Raw genomic sequence first — 20694 nt, forward strand, 5'->3', positions numbered from 1 at the left:
TCACATAGTATAGTTTTCAGCAGAATGCACTACATGCAGTTATGGAAAACTGCTTTTAGAGGCTTGTTCTCAACTGCAGGAGGAATAAAAGCAAAAAATCATACATGTAACAAACTATGTTCTGAAAATTGATGTGAGAAACTGAAGCTGTGAGGACGGAATAGCAGTGATAATGCAGCTGAGTATTTGAACTGACCTAATTGTTTTGGAAGAACACTAAAAGCAAATGCTGCATTTTGATGTTTTGGAGCATGAATGTAAGGAACAAGAAGTCCACTGAAAAGAGTCTTTAGATATTAATCAGTATTGTATTAGGTTCATACATGACTAGACATATTCACAAAATTTTAACTACAACGTACATTGCTCATGTTAGAAGTAAAAGGGTTTGTCTTCAACCTCCTGCACAGCCCCAAAGCACAGCTTCTTCCTCTTAGCAACGTGAACATCAAAAATAAACCACCATTTTGTAGACTCCAACTTCCATGACTACAAAGCAAATGAAGATTACGTTCATTATAGATTAAAAAAATGAACAAAGTTGTAACTTCTTCCTCTGTGGGCAAAACCACCGATTGTCCATTTCCCCTCTCTTCGTTCCCCTTACCCTCACACTAAGAATTCTCTCTCAAACAGGAAAAAAAAAGTAGGTACGTTTAATAGATTAATAAGCATATCTGAAATGAAAAGTTGCAGTTCTGATTTATGTATTCTGAAAATGATAGTCTTCAAGAAAGCATCTATCCTCTTCCACTATCACTCCACTGTCAACTAATACAGGAATTTATATCCAAATAGGAGCAATAAAACCCATCTCGTATCATGCAATTTAAAATGTCATGAGGCACAAATGCACTCACACTTACTTAATCCTTGCTTGGTTTATAGGCACATCTGTCTGTCAGATATTCAATAACAAATCCCCAAACCTTAAACCAATATCAATAATTTATCTGGTTTGCGTATCAAAATAACTTTATGAACTATGTAATCCAAGTGTACTTTCAGCCTATAATAAAAAAATGCTTAATAAACTCTTTCTCCTTTCCATATTTCAACGGAATTTAAAAGTAGAAGCTATCTTTAAAAGTTCTGTTTTCTATGCTGGTATTTATTCTTAAATAAGATATTTTTAAAGTATTGAATGTATTTAAAGTATTGAGTATGCAAAATGGCAGTTATAAAAGAAGGGGAGAGGGGCAAAAATCATTGCATCCTCAACATCTAAATTAGTATTACCAACTTACAGGGAATGTAGCACAGAATAATTTTAAGGTGCATTCCATTTCTGTAAATAAAACAACTTATCCAGTCACTTAGCTCATCTTTTCTTCCTTTCCCAAGACTGACTCATATTGTACAAAACAAAATATGATAAAAGGAATAAAATAACTTGTCCAAATTGGATGACTTACTACATAGGTAAGGTATATGGGTATTTAAGCACCTCATAGACCACTCGAGGTACACTGCTGGCCTCTTTTCACTCATAAAAGAAGAAAATAAATATTTGACGTACTCAGTGTGGCAAAGCATTGACTTACAAGTTGTGATACGATTACTATCTCACATAAATTTCCAAATTATTATTTGAAAACAAATTTTCTTTAGAATATTTTTAGTTATCAATATATCTACTTTTGAACCCAATATTTTGTATTATTTGCTACATCAAATATTGGTGAATGTCAATGCAGGTAACTAATATTCGACTCCACTCTTGATTGCTTCCTTTCCAATAACTTCTGTGTAACTTGTTTTTCACATAATGTTCTTGGAATAGCAGAATACAGCCCACAATATAAGTAATGGTATTTATTTGAAGGTATCACTGACCGAAGCAAAAATGTAATAAATGAGTTAAGCCATGTTTAAAGAGAGAGCAGACTGGTAGAGAATCCACTAACATCTTTTTAAAAGGAAACTAGAGAGTTTGTAACCAGCCATTAATGACAATAAGAGACATTTTCATCTGAGCCCTGTGTTAACTCTTGAATCTGTTTCAGTTTACAGTATATCTTACGGTTCCTAAATTAATTTATATGTTATTTTACATCAATGTTTGACTGGTGAACTTCTAAGAAAAGTACAATCTTCAAGCATGTTATTCTTTCCTGACCTAAACACTAGTCAACAGCATTAATCTTCCCACCTCTAGAAATAAGTAGTCCTGCTTCTTCTTTTGAGTTAACTACAGCACATTAGAGTCCTCTCAGATTCAGTCTGGAAAAGCAATCTAAGAAAACAAAGTTAAAAGCTGAAATAAAGTCTGATGAACATCCTCCCTATTCAGTGTCTCGGGTCAATTGATTCATTACGTATTAATACATATGTAACATAATACCTGAATATGCCTATTCATTGCACATTAGATGCAATAATTAGATTTTGAAATCACTATCTGTGATCTAGATATTGGAGAGGAGCTGTCTTAGGAAATTACACAGGCCAAGTGATATTCATATACGTGCATCCATATTTGTTTTTGAAAATACGTACAATATTTGTACGTGTATTTTTCTGAGTGTTCTGCTGGAGTTTAGGTGGAAATAAGCAGTTGATATAATCGTAGCAACACAGTTCTGAACTGAGGTTCCTAAACAAAGAAACCCCCCCTAAAACGCTAATGCCAGAATGATGAACTTGGCATTGTCGTTTTTTTCCCTTAGTTTTTAAGTTGAAAATTTGGTTGAATAATGAAGCATTTGCAAGTCAAATGAGCTAGTAGGGTTCTTCAGCTTCAGCTGCTATATCATGCTGCTCCTTTGAACAATATTTACAATGCAACAAGAAAGAAAATAGGGGAAGATCCTGTGGATCCTGACAAATGCTGCTAATGAGAGTTCAGGCACTTCTTCAGCATTTGCAGCACCTCCTTAATAGGCAGCTGAATGCCACTGGCTATGCAGCCACTGCATTTTAATCACAGGTTAAGCCACTGCAGAGGAAAGTATTCACAGAGAAGTCAACTCTTCCCTAATTTAGTTTTTAGTGGTACTCTGACCCATAAAAACCAGACTTTGCTAAAGTCAACAAGAGTTTAGGTAATGTCTCCCAGTGGAGGAAGAGCCTAAGCATCTGTTCTACATGCCTGTCAAACAATTTGACATTATTGGTAGTAGCTCTTCTACAGTTTCTGTTACTTAACATTCTGCTCGTGTTGCTGTAAGACAGTTCCTGAGTGCATTAGAGCCGCTCCTGAAATGCATCTGCTATGCCTCGTTAGGGTTTAGAGCTGCTGTTCCAAAACAGAGTAGCTGCAAATAATAAAACTGATTTCTCTGTCCAAAGTCTGGTGTTTGGAGTGCTGAACTTCTGCTGTCAGATAGAGTTTGTCCCTCAGTATTAGCAGCACGAGAAGAATCAATATATCTGAAATGTTCATGTTTTAAAAATACTACAGTGATAGATTGAAAGAAAATAATTTGAAAGTAATTTGATCGCATCTTTCCACTGGACGAATCTCCTACAGGATAGTAATAATTTTGTGACAGCCGAACAGTATGATAAAATCTAACTGCAGGAAATGAAAAAGCAAGATATTTTAAAAGACTTTAAAATAACCAAATAATGTCTAGCAATCCAATCATATTGTCTTGAACAGACGACATTTCCTAGCGACTTTTATGCCTGTGTACTGGAGAGCTAAAATTATTGCATACTGTCCAAATGAATGAATCTACCAGAAGCAACAGTTTCTCTCCTCTAGCATTGCTTTACTGCAATCCAGGCAGTTATCAAAGAGGCAGAGAAAATCTTTACGGGTTTTGATGGGCCTCTCAGTCATTATAGACATTAAAAAAGGTAGGAATTTTTGTTGATCTCATTTCTGCAAGATTTAGCATCAGAATTCACTAAGGAAACACTAGTCTTTGAGTTAAACCTGATTTTTTTTCTTGAAGGGTCTGTCTTCTGCAAAAAGAATTCTACCTTGTTTGAAGGTTTTTTATTCAAAGAGAATCTGATTATTGGATTTTACTGAAAAGTTGTTTTTCTTCCTGTTTTACATTATCAATGGAGTGTCTGTGATAATTGGAAGAAAAGAAGTAGCAAGGCAAATTAAGGTAAATTAAAGGAAAGCTAACTGTCGAACTAACTGTTAAAACCTGAACTCGTCATTTGGTTATGCAAATTGTTTCATATCAATAACTGAGTAATTATTCAGAGAGCAAAACTTCAAAGACTCCCATACAAGTTAGAGGTGTGAAACCTCTGGAATTTATTAAGCAAGATTAGAGCTAGCAACCTGGAGTTTTAAAAATCAAGCTGCCTTATTTATTATCAAACAGTAACTGCTGTCAAAAGCACAGGAACAAACAAATTAAAAAAAGATATTTTTTTCTTTCCCCCCATATCATCTCTACTTGTCTATTACCAGAACGATCAGCAGTCCTCACTCAGCTGCCAAGGTATGAGGGAAGATGGGAGACTGTCAGTAACTTCTGAGAAAAGGGGTTAAGAAAGAAGGCTTGAGCCACCAACCTCCGGCAGCTTCTCTCAGCAGCAGGCGGAGAGAAGCCCGGCTCACCCCACAACAGGCATTGACTCCTGGGAGTGCTGATAAGGGTACCAGTATCCCTGACTGAACTGACAGAATATCACTCCTCAAAATTATTCGTCTTTTAGAATGGAAATGTTGGACTGGAGACCACTTTAACTGGGGGAAATTCCACATTTCTGAGCGGACTGGAGATGGGTTCATGGACAGAGCGCAGGCTGCGTGATCAGCGTAGGGAGGGAGAAGTGCTTTTGATGCTACATTTGCACGGCACGGCTACATGCAGTGTGCACAAGTCAACGAGAGGTTATTTTGTATGAAAACAATGTCCTAACAGGAGTTTGTTCAGTGCTGACAATTTCCGAAAGCATTTTCTAATTTTAAGTAGATGACAAAAATTCCTGCAGTGCATCATACACCCCAGTATATTGAGACAGAATTTTTGAAACAACAATAGCACACGCCTGTCATCTTCTCTATGGCATGACAGCACCAGTCACCTTAAACCACAAAGGCTGTTTCTTGCAAGAGAAACACCCATCCATCATGGAACAAAACTACAGAGGTTTAACAGTTTCTAGATCACAAGTGCAAAATTCTCCATCTGATTTTCACCAATCTTTAACAGCAGAAAGGACCTTCATTTCTCCACGACAATGAGGCACCTGGCCTAGCTCTGCACAGAACTAATACGAGTGGATTAAAGATGTACCACAAATTCAAAAGAGCAATGCTAACCAGAATGGTTCACTAAGATTTACAAGTCTACTGACAGAGTGAGTTTCCAGTAATTTTACAGCATTTTCCTGTCCTTGTTACTAAACCTGGCAAAAAGCAATGTGACAAAACTTGAAAACTTGAAAACTGTTAACCACGCCACTATTTTGTTTTGACCCAAGGCTAAATACAATTTCAAAATTATATTTTGCCTGATGTTCTAAACCAGGAAGATTACCACAATCATAAAAAGAATGTTTTGCACAACACGTGTTCAATATCTGCCAGCTCTCACAATCCTCCAAACAGAAGAACCGCACATGGAGTATGTGTGGCATAAGGACCGTGCACTAATGATTAAGAGTTTATCCATAGCACAATGGTATTTTCAAGTACTCAAATAAGCACAAATTTTCCTCTTCAATTTTATTGCCTGACTGCATGAACTATTAAAAGTATGTTGAATCTTCCATGTTTAGGCCCAGGAAATAATATACCACTTAATATTTATTCATCAGAACCTGATTTTGTAAAAGCGTGATTAACTACAATGGCTTTAAAATGATCTGAAAGTGCTTTGTACTATTCAGAAGGATGCGTATTTTCCAGTATTTAGAGGGACTATTTTCATCAACAAAAAACAATAGTTTTTCTGATCAAAATGGAAGTGAAGCTTTTAGTAAGAGTCATGACTTTTTTCTTTTTTTTTTTTTTTTTTTTACCTTCATAGATGAATGTTTCTTTTCTTTTTGGTATCTGAAAGTGAACATTTCACATGTTTAGTTATTTTTAAGGCCAAAACATGATTGCTTAACAGTTACGCAAGCAATCAAAACTTTTGCAATGTAATTCCAATTACAGACTACAGTAACTATTTAAATAAAATACTAGCTTACTGATGGGAACATACAGTGACTATGTTGTTTATATAAGCCTACAGAAATTTAAATTTGGGATTTTCCACACTTGCTTCAGAAGACTAAGAATTTGTAGAAACACAATTTATTTACTGTTATGTTAGGAAAAAGTTTATTTTCTGTTTCTGGCTTTCCTTTTAAAGTGAAGCAACCTCTAAGTATCTGCCTTATAAGTCACTAGTAAGATTAAAAAAAAAAATAAAATAAAGTTTTGGGGTTTTTTTATTTCAATGGTTGTCAGAAAAAAAGCCTCTTTTAAATGCATCTTTCAAAATGAATGCTGTACTTTGACCTACATTAGTATCACGCTCACAGCAATTGATCATATGGCTACAATGTGCCATCAAATGGCACAGCATTCAACATCAGTTTTATTTCTTATTAGAGAAGCATATATTTATTATTATCAAGTAATAAAAAAGAATGCAATTGTGATGAACAGTGTTTGTTTGTTTGTTTGTTTTAAAGAAAGCAATACAAACTGTGAATCATCCTAATTACAGTTTCCAACAGAAGTTTATTAGAAGATGGAAGCCACCCTAGAAGAGGTCTTCTGAACCCTGTTACATGAGTTATTTACTGGTAGATAAAGCTTCCGTTTATGACATAAATAGACAACAATTTCTTTTTGGCAGAACTTTAGCATAGTAAACAGGCATTTCAAAACTTCTAATTACCAACATGCCAGAGATTGTAAATTATTATATAAGCTATATCTTCCAAAAGGAAAAATCTACCGCTTAAGATATTCAGAAGACATAAAGGTACCATAATTCACAACAGATATGTATGCACAGAACAATAGAGGAGTCTAACTCAGCAGACAAAAGTCTAGATATAAATTTACAATCAAGCAGCTTGATCTGTCCAGAATTAGATTAAATATAGCATTAAAAACATGCACTCAGGCTGTAACTAAACTAGAAAGCATGCTGGGACAGCGTTTACTATTTCACTGTTAGAACAATTCCAAAATCTACTGGAAATTTCTGTGGGCTTTGCACAGAAACCTAAAGGGCTTTTGGACTATTTGTAAGAACAGTGGCTGTACTTTTCATATTAGGAAATATTAGTATGGCCATAAAGTCTAAGTATGGCCATAAAGTCTAAGCGTTGCTGTCTTTTCAGCAGAGAGAGGCTGCTGCCTCTGACAACTGGATGGGAACTCAAACCCCCTCCCGGGGACTGAGGAGGAAGGGGCTCTGTGGGGATGTGGACACCATTCACTGAGGGTTTGCTTAAGCAAAGGTAGACATCCCAGTTGGCCAGTTTCTTCTAGTTTCCATGAGCAACAACAGTAGCAGAAATATCTATAGTAATACATGGCAAAATAATCTAAGATCCTGTACATGTTTTAATCTCCACCTGCAACGAAGGCCAAGCCATCATGTTTTCACTAATTTTTTAGCTACTTTAAACAAGCACAGACTAAACTACTCCTGCAGCAATCACAGCTTTCAAGTGCAAAGCAGCCTTATTCTCAAACATGGTCAGGGGTATCATGGTCTCTGAAGCTTAAGTGTTCAGGGACAATTTTTAGCTGTTCTGTCAAGCACAAGTGCTACACAGTTGAACCTCCCTGGTTGGTTGGTTAGTTAATTTTAACTTCTATAAGTACACAGTAACAGATAATGCAAAAAGTAAAATTTTGAGCCTGTTTCAGTAAACACAGTAATAATTTGCCTAGCTCTATAACAAAAAGTAATCAATATACTGCAGATTCTTCTTTGTAATTCCAGTGATTTACCAGCTTCAGTCAGAAAAACCTAATGACCTCATTTTTCTCTGGAAGAACATAGTGCTGTGTTACTAAACATGTAATGAAATGATAACTATTCAACTGAAATATTGGAATTCTATTTCTCAGAAAAATCGATAAATCAGGATCAAGCCAATAATGAAATTACTTTAATTTTTACTCCTTTTTTTTATTATTATATGGATATTTAAAAAAAAAATCCAAACCAGAACTATTTTGTAAAAATAAACGTTTGCATAGAATCATTACAATAACATATTTTATTCTGTAGACAGTTTTGGATATTTCAGGTTTCATCTTCAATTAATAAATTGTCTTCACATAAATTATGACATGTCCAGAAATTTACAAGCATCTTACTGGAAGGCAGAGCCTTCTCTTCTCAAAGGTCTGCAGGTATAGTCGGCTCTAACGTGAGCCACTGAAGACAATGGAAAAAGTCATCCCACTTATCGACGTTTCAGAGAGCATTAAACCAAACCTGTAAGAATGTCATCTATGTGTCCATAGGGAATAAGCAGAGAGTACAAACTGCATTTCCTGGAGATAGCGACAAGGTACAGAATATTACTGATCCTGGTTTTGAAAAAAATGGTGGCAAAATGACTTAGTATTTATCCTAAAACAATTAGGCAAAACCAAATGAGTTCTCTTAAGGTGTGAGATATTTAAATCAAAGAGGAATGGCTATGTCTCTATTTTAATCTTGTTTCATCTGCCTAGGATACGACATTTAGCATTACACTTTATTCCTTTTGATTCATCTTGTTTGTTTGTTTGTTTAAACACAGCAATCACAATATGGATGTAGAATTCCCCTTTCAAATCCTGTATTTGTTTCTGTTCAGGCATTTTATCAAATAACAGGTTCTAGGCAAGTCAGACTTTCTGAAAACAAAGTGAAAGAGTAAATTTATTTCAGAGATGAGGGCAGTGAACATTCTTTTGCTCACATAATTCCTTTTCCATCCTTTGTTCATTTATAACCCCTGAAGTATAACGCATGAATTATCCTATTGTGCACATCAACCACTTGACAGACTGTTTTAGTAAAACTCTTATGTGCTGTGACTTTCCTTCCAGGCTGACAGGAAAAGCTGAACCAAAAGGCTGATTAGTTCCTTTAAGTTCTCCCAGATAAACAAACTACAAAGCAAGTTTACAGTACCCAGGATCATTCATGCAAAAATATCATCCAGGTTCTTTACAGTAACAACACAAATCAGAGCATTTGAAGGTGTTCAGTCAAGAAGAAAAGCTGCTGATGATTCAGCAGTCTGTCACATGGGACGCACAAATGTTCAGCTTGAGAATCTTTAGCTAATGACACATAATTGTTAGGGCACTTCTAAGCTAAACTCTGTTTAAAGAAAGCCTTTTTTTCTTTGTTTCAATCACGGACGGTAATTTTTTAGTAATAACTCATAAAAATCATTAGATTTTTTTTTTCTTAATAAAACCTTAGATAATGCTAATGACACAGATGCTCGTTACATAAATGTGTCTATGTATTCACCTAAGAAACTGCACACAGAACCCGTTAGACACATAGCAGATTTCCAAACCCATGTCTGGCCTCGTACGACGTGCGTTACCCGCTGTGGGCATGCTGCAGGCAAGGGCTATGGCCGCCTGAGGTCTGGGTCCAGGCACCAAAATTAAGCACAAAAATTTCCTTTCCTCTGTTTTCAAAAACCTCACAAGTAGCTTGCAAGAGTGATTTTAATAAATTACATCCTCCCACCACCCCACAACAGAAGGCTGGGAGGATGACAGATAGGGGAAATAAAGGTAGAATAAGAAATGGAAAAGGGGGAAATGGATTCTGAAGTAGATTGGGAAGTGTGGGGAAGGAAACAATGCTACCAAATTTCAAGGCAGGCAGGGATATTGCATGGGAGAAAGTGCAATGGAAAAAAAAAAAAAAAAAAAGCCTGAATGAAATGTCAGCAAATTAGCTCCTGGCATTACTAGCTCTGCTGTCTTGGTTGTGGAACTTTATCTCAGTATATCTCAAAAACATTCATGCAGCTTAAACACATGATAAAAAGAAACAAAAAAGTCAAATAAACTCAATAAAAATGTTATGATGTTTATTGAAACACTGCATTGTTCTAGGTAATATTCAGTTATTACACTAGTTCATTGCTTGGATTACACTGAACCAGGAGAATCAGGAGAATTACCACAGGTTTGATGTAATCAGACAGGCCTGATGTTGCAACGAACAGTGGCATTCCTTAATTTCATGTGCAATTTCAGCAGCCCCCAAAATTGAAGCCATTTAGCTATTTTATGTAATCTAAAAGCCATGATCACCTCTCATTTGAATCCAGCGTATAAATACATCTCCTTTTTGCAAATGCATGGCAGATAATGACAAAGAACCCCGAATTTGGAAAGCAGAGTCATGATTTTCATTCTTTTCCATATTCCCTTCAACTTCACTGCCTCTTCCGCCAATGCTCAGCATGACCTTTCACAACCGCACCTCTACCTGCACTTCATCCCACGCTCCCCCCATGCTCCTGCTGCTTCTGGACCAGACCTCATCTTTCTGTAGTTACAATTCAGATGCACCAAACCCTTATTTACAAAGTATTTGTGAAGACTGTGCAAAGAAATTATCTCTTTCTTAGTACAAAGGTACTAATTAAGCTGATTTTCTTCATTTCGTGTGAACCAACTATGAGAAAATCTTGATTTCCCAAGTAAGCAGCAAAAATGATAATTACATGTGGTGTATGGAGTACTCTTCTATAATTTCAATCTATCTGGGTTTATATAGTATTGCTAGGATAAAATCCATCTGCTTCTCAGCAAAGATGTAAAGGCAAGTTGTCTAGGATCGAGACCTGCTTTCTATTCCCAGGTATGCCACAGGTTTACTACAGGATAAAGAGAATAACGTACCCATCATCACATCTCCCCACCATATTCAACATGTTTTCCCCTTTCAAACTCCTTTACATATCCCTTTAGTATATTAAATTATAAGCTGTTTGTATTTTATTTTCTTGGATTTGGGAGTTTCTTGTCAAACACACCAGCTTTCTTGTACTGTGATTATGTACACTTAAGCATGACAAATCAGCAAATGAAATTTAGAATGTAAAGCCTTTCGCTATGCAAATTTTCTTGTGGGCAAAACAGTCTTTATGGTTGTTCTACACTGTCTATATAAATATAATTGAATACTTTTTTGTATCTCTCTATAATTCTGCATATAATTTAAGTGTTATAGAGGAGGCCTCGAAATACTGTCTTTTTAACACACAGCAGTTACCAAAAGTGAGTATTATTAATCAACATTGTCATCTGACATACTTTTAGTTTTGTCTACATCATATTCAGAAGTATCAAATATAGAAAAGATCCAAGCAAATGGAGCAAAAATTATTGTATGTACAAAGAGTTTCTTATATCTGTTCAATATTAAGGAATAGATTATTTTCTCTGAAAAACAGATAATTAAGGAAAGCATGCTAATGATACATAAATAATGATTAATAGGGAAAGACTTTTTTATTCATTACTGAAGTGTAAAGTACTATTTTCCATTCTCACTATATTTATTTTGATTTTATTGTTAAAATTTGTACCTTCTAAAAAGAATGGGCATTGAATGCTTGAAGCAGAAACACTTCTATAAAATTCCAGCTGTTTTGCAATCTTTAATTCTCAGTACATCTGGCAGAAGCAGAAAGTTTCCTGGGAATACATTAAAAATATTGCATATCCATTAAATACTAAGTCCCACCTCTCACGGCATGCTAACGGTTGGCATAGCAAAGCAGGAACATGAAATGCCAAAATAAGCCCTTTGGCTCCCATTTTGCTGTTCCTTGCAGTGTGTCCCTGTTACCCTACCTGGCCGTTCTGCCTCGGAGTAGGCCTCCTCCTCACTTGTACCACTTGACCAATTGGGGGGGGGAAGTCAGGAAAGCGGAATCAGCGATGTGTCTAACTTTTTTCCTTCTGCTCCTATCTTGTCTGTACAAGGTGATAAGCTGCTGGGGGCAATTTCTGCCTTCTCGCCCATGTGGAGCAATCATAACTATGTATTATATATGCATTTACCCCCACACATACATCTAGATAAAATTATATATACAGCTTTATTATATGTAATAATATCTACATTCTTTCTGTCTTATAACTGAGCTCAGTTTCCAGCGAGTCCTTAAACTTCATGGAGGTAGACGTCCTAATAATAATCATCACTGCGTCCTGGTATATTTTATTTGGTTGCTTGTTACTTGATGTAACAAAATGAAAATAATCTATAAACTATTTGAAAGATTGATTTCTGTTCAGCTGAATCAATCCCCTGTAAGTTGATACACTGTAAAGGCTCTTTTGCCCTGAAACCATAGTCCCCATTCATCAAATTTTATTAGTGCAGTTCTGTAAAACTTTCCTGCTCAGCAACAAAAAATCACCTCACTCTCCCGTAAGAGCATTTCTAACTTGAATGAATCTGCAGAAAATTGCAAATAAGGTGCTTACCAGAAAAAAAACCAAAACCAACAACAACATACTATAAACTAAAAATCACCACTTCAAAAAGGAATACAAAATTCTGCTTGCTGTCTTCATGGTATTCCTTTAAGAAACTCTAAGTGCCTTCATGATTAAGCCTGGAAAGATGGATTTTACATTTCTACCTCTGATTTATGCCTGGCACGACATATAGATTTTCTAAATTCAGAATACTGCAACTTACTTGTCCTTTCACAGACAAAAAACTTTTGCCAGAGTAAGAGTGAGTTTCGGAAGACAGGCAGATCTCCTAATCTCCTTAACTGAAGATGAGCCAGCAAAATGACATTCACAGACATTGTCAATGACAAATCATCCACAGGCCAAGGTAGGATGCATTTTTTTTTTTTTTAATATGCACTGAATTACACCTACTTGTTGTCGAATTTCTTCTTCCATCTTTACTGGGGACCCCAACTCTGCAACTTGTTTGACACCTTCACTAGCATATCCTCCATACTCCCAAAGGATGTAGTTCTTTGAGTGAGAACTACCAATGATCGCAGACCAGTGGTTGGTGCGTCCTGTCGGGGGAGGGGAAAAAAAATCAACCATCAAGACAGCCTCAAAGCATAATTCCTAACTTTTTTTACTAAAGTGAAAGGTTTGAAGTGCCTAGTGTTCACCAGTATCAAGCTTTTGCATGTGTTGCACGCTGTCAGTTCTCACTGCATCAATACACAGTATCATTAGAGTAATGAGAACAAGCCAGTGAACTACAGAAATGCAGCATAAAGGGTCAGTAACTATTGGATATAACAACACAGGCAGAAATGGTGAGAAAGATCGTATTCCGCCTAATCAAGCAGCCTCCCAAACATAGACTTAGTATATTTTTTCTTCACAGAAGACTTCACTTCTTCAGGAAGTTTAAGAATACTTTAATTTTAGGTTTCCATGTAAAATATTTTTGAGGATGAAACCTGCAAGGGAAGACATCAGTGGTCACTCAGATTTTTAACAGCAAGTCATCTGCTTACTGAGGGATACTGGTTTCTAACAGTCCACTGGATTTGTGTTTGAGTGGTGACAGCACATTAGCAGCAAGAGGTAGATATGAGCGTGATTACACTATCATTAAACTTTATAGATTTTTGTTTATAGCTTTGTTCCCAAACACCAGGCACAGAACTATAAAGGGCTTACGGCCAGAAACCTCCCTCAGCAGCTTCCTGCTGAAACAGAGGTGAAACATTTGCTTTCTATGGGCAAATGGTGCCCAGCACTTCCTCCAGGAAAATTTTGAAATACTTGTAAAGAACTCCTCTTGTTGGCACTGACATAGCTGTTTTTTCTGCTTCTGCATACTTAAATTATACATGTACCATGTCTCCTTCCCCCACCCTCACCTCAACCATTAGTAAAGGTTCCCTTTAATTTAGGAAGGAAGCAATGGAGTGAATTTTGGTGCTTCTATATTCACTGAGTTTACTTGCTCAATTTTCTCATCGTGTAAGAGTTGTAGAGCTAGGCAAAAAGATTCCTGTTGTTGTTTTGTCTTCTTGAACATAAAAAGAAAAAAATATACAAGTTTAAAGAGAAAATGTTTGAGAAGTCTGACAGAATTGAAAAGACAATTGAGCAGAAATAAGGAGTCACAGAAGTCCCACAGCACTGGAAATAAAAATGAATTCACTTCAGTGTCAAATAACACTGCAAAGATATGGGTTTAAAGGAAAAGGATGAGAAAATTAACTGCTCACATAAGCAGACAGTCTGGTAACAACGCAAAGACTGTAGGAGATGAGGGAGACAGAATGATGGAATGAGACAATATTCAATGTTTTTCTTTGCAATGCAAAAGGTAGAGAGTAGCAGTAAAAACAGTTGAAAACTAGAATAAATGAATGAAAAATGAATAATGAAGTAAACAAAAGGAATGCAAATTTAAGATGTGAAAGCTGGGACAATGAAATTGAAAAAGACAGTGTAGACAATTGAATAGATAAAGTCAGATGCAGGAACCTAATCACAGCAGAATAGAAAATAGATTAGAAATAAAAAATGAACTCCAATGGTAGGGGGGGAAAAAAGCTAGAAAAGTGTAGCAAACAGAACAGATAGATGAGGGAGATGGCCTAGCAACACAGCAAAGTCTCCATAGTTTCCCTAGTGCTAAACTTGGATCAAAATACACGTACTGAGCACTGAATTATAGTAGGCTTGATGTTTTCAGAATCCATTAAAGCTAATCAGTACTTGATAGCCAAATGGAGAAAAAACCAAAACTAGACCTCCTCCCCATCCACGTAATAGCTGAAGAGACTACAGTGTCAGAAGGTGGTTTCTTGATCTAAGGTCTAGTAATTATCCTTAAATATACACTGGCACCTTGTCAAACCACAGAGAGATACTGTCATTCAGCTCCAGTGGTGGGACCATCAGCTGTGCCCGCTCTTTCTTCCTAGCACACAGGCCTAACTATCTCACAAGTCATAGACAGCAGCTTTCCCTGAAACACAGTAAGTGACACTTACTGAAACTTACTGAAAGAGAAGGTTCTACATAGTCCCTACAAAAGAAAAATGTATCGCTACAGAAAGGAAACAGAGTGCCTTTAAGTTTTTAGCATAATGTATAATGAATTGTTTTACATGCTCCAAAGCTTCTCACGCTCCCTACCCTAAAGAGATCAAGAACATCTGATGTCTTTGCAACCAGAGCCCAATCTCTTCCACTAAACACCTCTCCCTAAAGATACTGGCTCTGCAGAGAAAGCAGCTGGCCCACCTACTTGCCCAAACAAGCTGGTTGAAGTATGTTACACCTACCCTACACCTTCTACAAAATCTATACATTTGCAAACGCTTCACTCCTCATCTTGAACCTCCCATTTTTATGAGAACAAAGAGACAACTCAATATCGTTTCTTAAACCTTTTCCTCCAAACATCAAAGACACTTCTCTACATGAAATAATCTGAGCAGTGCAAGGCCAGAGCAATTTTGCCTCACCAATGCAATGTCACTATTTAATTCCTAAGACAGCAGACAGAAATACTGACAACTATCTGATGGTGTTATTTCGCTTCCTTTTAATATGAGTAGTGTCTCAATTTAAACATTTACCTATATATTTTTGCATAAAGATCAAGGTGTCATTGTGAGAATGTATCCTCTGACACATTTCATAGATGTACCATATCAAATCACGATGCACACCATATATATTTCTGTTATCATAAATGGGTGATACCCAGAGACAATAAATGCTTTTAAGCCACAGGGCATATGTAAATATAAATCTGACTGGCAAAATGTGATAGGAAATTTAATAGTTCCCCTTGAGCCAGATTTAATAACAAATGAAATACTCAGCTTCCACTAGTCCTATTATCAGGAGCTGTGATAATTTCCAAACATTACCTGATAAATATGATCACTTTTTTTAAGCCTTAGTTTTCAAATCAGTTTAATTATTTTTTTCATTCTGAGATCCATGAAAGCAAAATTGTTTTAAGAATTAGTTTTTTAACCCTTTCTACAGCTGTAGTACACCTCTCTCCATTCACTCAATGGTTGCCACACTCAGAACAAGATTGTGTTGCAGTGGTTTCATTCTAAGCTTTATAGAGTAGGCACATCTGATAACTCCTAAACAGACAATACACTTTTAAATTTAATGGAATGAAGCTATCTTAATTGCACTGGTATAAGAAGTGTAAAATTATTCCTAATTCATGGAATCTGTGAAAACTTCAAAATAGTTTCCCAGAAGTTTTGCACTGTATCTTCCAGAAACATTTTTGTGTGATAGCAAAAGAAAATATTTTATTTGCAAAAGCAGTTCTTTGGAGAAAAGCTAAGCAACAGAGTACATATTATTTATAAGTTTTTAAAGCAAGTCAGAAGATAAGTTAAAAAAAGACACAAATATAAGTTTTATGATCTGCTTTCTATTTCAACCCTACTCATGGTATAAGAGTAAAGCAGAATTTTTTATGTGATGGCTTGGCAAATAGTGATTTTCCACAGTCTATAATGAATAGAATTTTATTTTAATGTAATTACTGCAAAAGTTCAACATTTTAAAGAATAATCTTGCTGATTAGTCTTCATTTTTAACTTCACTACATCTGGATAAAATTGTTTCTCAACTTTCAGAAATTTCAATGTAAAATCTTACCAGCTGTTATTAGTGGGCTTAATCCTACTAGCATTATATGGTAAATTTTTAAATTTTCCAGGTTTTTAAGTAAAACATTAATGTAATTCACCACTTTGTAACTGGGGAGAAATAGCAGTCTACAGAGTCCACTATTGTGGCAAACTATTGCAAGTCGCTTACTTTCAGTTATGCGCCCATACTCTTAATGCGTTCGCTGACTGGAAGTTAAAAGAAAAGGCCATTTATCTCCAATATTACATTGTTAAGTCACACTAATTTCATAGTTTTCAATCCTTTTCCCATGCCCTATTTCTAACCACCAGCTGAATCCATACAAATAATGCATATAAAGTGTGACACTCAGCAGATATATAAATCATCCAACAGCCTAAAAGAGCATTCCTGCAATTACTGGGTTTTGGCTTATTTTCTCCCTCATGTATTATGCTGGCAAATAATAATTGAACAATGCTACATTCAACTTAAAATATATGAGAGACTCAACATAAGCAATATTGCTTAGAGTGTTAAAACGGTGAGCTGATTGACACACAAACCATATTTGAGTTATAATGATATTCTGACACTGTGAGAGTAATATATAAAGAATATTTGACATATACAGTCTACATAATAAGCATCAGCCACAGACAACATAACAAAGTTTAAAGACCAGTAAATGTGATTCACATTCTCAAATCATTTCCTAGCCTTTATTGCCACAGACTGTGGAGTCAGTAATGAAAGAGCAAATGCATAATGCACATGTTTTTCTAACGTTAGCTTTTTACAGTTACTTGGGTTATTGCAACAAGAATACTGATTCTGTAGTTCAGAAACTTTAAAAACCCAGAGAGGCAAAGCTCAGAATGTGTATTTTATCTGTCTATTCAACCAACAAAGGCGACAGAACATTCTAAGGTCTATATAACTAATGTCCTGGGGCAGCAAGATTCAGGGCTCATGAAAACTAACTGGAATCTTTCAAAAGACTTTGAAGGAAAACATACTGGCTAGATTGGTATGGTTGTAAACTCCAAATATTACTATGTTGTCCATCTTTTGTGGCCCTTTTCTTAAAATTTCCTTTCCTGGCTGTAACATTATAAGCCAGTCTAACCTTATCAAAAAGAAAAAAGGAAAAAGTAACTGTTCTCACTACAAAGAAAACTTGAAAATGTGATCTCATACACACCTCCATTCAAAATGTCAAGTAAATCGATAGAATTCATTTGTCATGTATAGTATTCTGTCCTGGTTTCAGCTGAGAGGGTTAATTTTCTTCATAGTAGCTAGCATGGGGATAGGTTTTGGATTTGTGCTGGAAACAGTGTTGATAATATAGAGATGTTTTTGTTCTATGGACTTATTGTTGGGCAGTGCTTACACAGAGCCAAGGCCTTTTCTGCTTCTCGCACTGCCCTGCCAGCGGGATGGCTGGGGGTGCACAAGAAGTTGGGAGGAGACACAGACAGGACAGCTGACCCCAACTGACCAAAGGGATATTCCATACCATATGACGTCGTGCTCACTTTACAAGGAGCTTGGGGGAAGAGGCGGGGGAAGAGGCGGGGGGAGTGGGGGGGAGCGGCAGCGGCATTCACAATGATGGTGTTTGTCTACCCAAGTCACCGTTACGTGTGATGGAGCCCTGCTTTCCTGGAGATGGCTGAACACCTGCCTGCCATGGGAAGTGGTGAATGAATTCCTTGCTTTGCTTTGCTTGTGCACGCAGCTTTTGCTTTACTTGTTAAACTGCCTTTATCTCAACCCACGAGTTTTCTCACTTTTACTTTTCCAATTCTCTTCCCCATCCCAACGCGGGGGAGTGAGCGAGCGGCTGTGTGGTGCTCAGCTGCCGACTGGGGTGAAACCACGACACATTCGCAGAAAGATCCATGGATTTTCAATACTGAACGTCAGCAGTATTGCACACATGTCGTAATTTACACTGCTGAGCTGTAAATAAGTAATATGTCATACAACCAGCTCCAACCCTCTTCACAGTCCTTATATGGTACAACAATAGTAAAAGAATGATACTCACGTGGAAAATCTTTGGGGTGTGTTTTTTCTGACCAGTTTCCATAAAAAGTTAGCCTGTATTTGGCAGTTCCACAGGCACAACAATCTAAAATTGGTTTGTCAGTCACACCTTCTGAGGCTGAGTCTGAAAAAGCAGCAAAGTACCCATTGATAACAGTTACAACTCAAAATCAACAGGTGACAGCAAAGTTGCCATAATAAATACTCCAGTAAATAAATCTGAGTTAAACCTTTTTTTTTTGTTCCTTTGTTTTTAAGTTGGGCTACACTAGACTAAACTAGAATCCTGAAATACCTGGACTATAAGTGGATGCAGTCATTTAAATCTACATTTTTAAATAAGAAGGCATCACTATTTCAGTCGTCTTCAGATTTAAAATGTGTTTCTTTCTGGTGCTTATCTGATATGGACAAACCCTCATTTGATCTCAAACCACAATAGGCTTGAAATTTCTGGACAGCCAAAGCATGTAAATTCTCCAGTGGGATGCAATAACCAACTGCAATGCTTAGATTTAGGAAAGGATGATATAACCCAGAATTCAATAAACTAAGTGCCATGGAGACCAATGAGTTTCACATGAAGACCAGGTAAAAAGGTGAGAGTATCATATCTAGGGGAAGGCAAGGAAGATTGTATTAGGAACAGTATATGTGATAAGGAAGAACATAATTGAATAGGAGATCCCAAATTTGAACCTAGATGAAATTGTTCAAGGCCTTAAAATTTTAGTTTGATATAATGAGTTAAGAGAAATAAGTAGAACATGACAAGGAGGTCAGAAAGATCTTTTACTTTACCTTACCTTGTTCACAAATTTTTTTGGTGAGAGAACCCTCGTCTTGAAAATAAATTATGCGCTTCTGCACAATACTGGCTCTAAAAAGAAAAAAAAAAAAAAGAGGTTTAGATATATTTATTCCTTAAAGGAAGAAGAAAATGCATGATAAAGTAGCAAAAGGACAGAACTGGACTACTAAGACCTAGGCACATTTCCGTCTTCTCACAATACGTATACATGATAAAGGACTACAGATAGGATATTTTTATTTCCACTTGCATTTGAATTTCATTACATTTTACAGAAACTTGGATCTTTAGAGAAGTGGTCATAGTAATATGGTGAGGATCTGCACTCTTGAAATGCATGATGGTCAACTGAATATTTAATATTTCCATCATATTTTATATTAAAATACTGAAATTGTATTCAATTTCAGAAAAATAGCACAGCTAAAGCAAGCAGCTGTTTGTAGGAAATTAAATGGCATTATGAAGACATAAATACTTGATATATGACAGCAATTCAGTGCAAATATCATGTAAAACAGAAGTTTGAAAAAGCTAGCATAAGCTGAAGTCTTTAAAAGCAATTCAAAGGTTCCAAAAGACAAGCCACTTTAAAATTAATTAAATCTACAATATTTTATTCAGACTTATAGTTCAAACAAAAAGTAAGTTTAAAAGTCTCAGTTTAGCAGAGCACAGGAAGGTTGAATCTTAAAACAATACAGTGAAAACCAGAGTTACTATCCAATTTCTTTTTTGCATCTGGAATTGTACAGCTGAAATTTAGCTGATTTTTAGCCTCTCGTATGAGAGACCATAAATTGAATTTTGTGTCAGAGATCTTCAAGTCAGCAAAGCACCACGCCCAAGTTCTTCCTGCACATTTGTATCATAACCACCATATGGTAAACGTCAAAACCAATAATCAACTGGAAAATATATTCAAATAAGTCAGATGACCCCTTCCAGTCCTAAATAAACTTAACTAGATGCTTTGAGCATTTTTTCACTATAAAAATTTAATTCACATGTAAACTTTATTTTCTTTCTATAAGAAAACAGAATTTGGTTAAATTCAAAGACATTCTTTGGACAGAAAGTTTTCTGAAGAGAATGTGCTTTGGGAGCTGACACTTTGTTTACCTGTAAGGGAGCACATTCTTCTAGCAACATTTTGTACCATGACACGTATTTAAAAGTCTAAATACCAAGGGCCAGATTCTTGTTTTACCTCAACTTTACAGTCAAATAATTATCTTGATCTCACTAGAGTTACTCCTCACTCATACCAGTTGAAGTGAGGAGAAAAGCAAGACTA

General features: G+C 36.1%; 1 protein-coding gene across 2 annotated transcripts in view; it reads right to left on the minus strand.

Moving 5' to 3' along the window:
• Positions 1-20694, minus strand: part of SPON1 (spondin 1) — a 203666-nt gene that overhangs the window by 117180 nt on the left and 65792 nt on the right. For both annotated transcript variants that reach the window (XM_075755244.1, XM_075755245.1), the window contains exons 4-6: positions 19393-19466; positions 18588-18710; positions 12809-12957 (exon numbers count right to left, since the gene is read on the minus strand). In XM_075755244.1, the coding sequence (XP_075611359.1) occupies positions 12809-12957; positions 18588-18710; positions 19393-19466 (346 nt within the window). The remainder of the gene's footprint in view (positions 1-12808; positions 12958-18587; positions 18711-19392; positions 19467-20694) is intronic.

This window comes from Balearica regulorum, chromosome 5, assembly GCF_011004875.1.
Source record: "Balearica regulorum gibbericeps isolate bBalReg1 chromosome 5, bBalReg1.pri, whole genome shotgun sequence".
Taxonomy (NCBI): Eukaryota; Metazoa; Chordata; class Aves; order Gruiformes; family Gruidae; genus Balearica; species Balearica regulorum.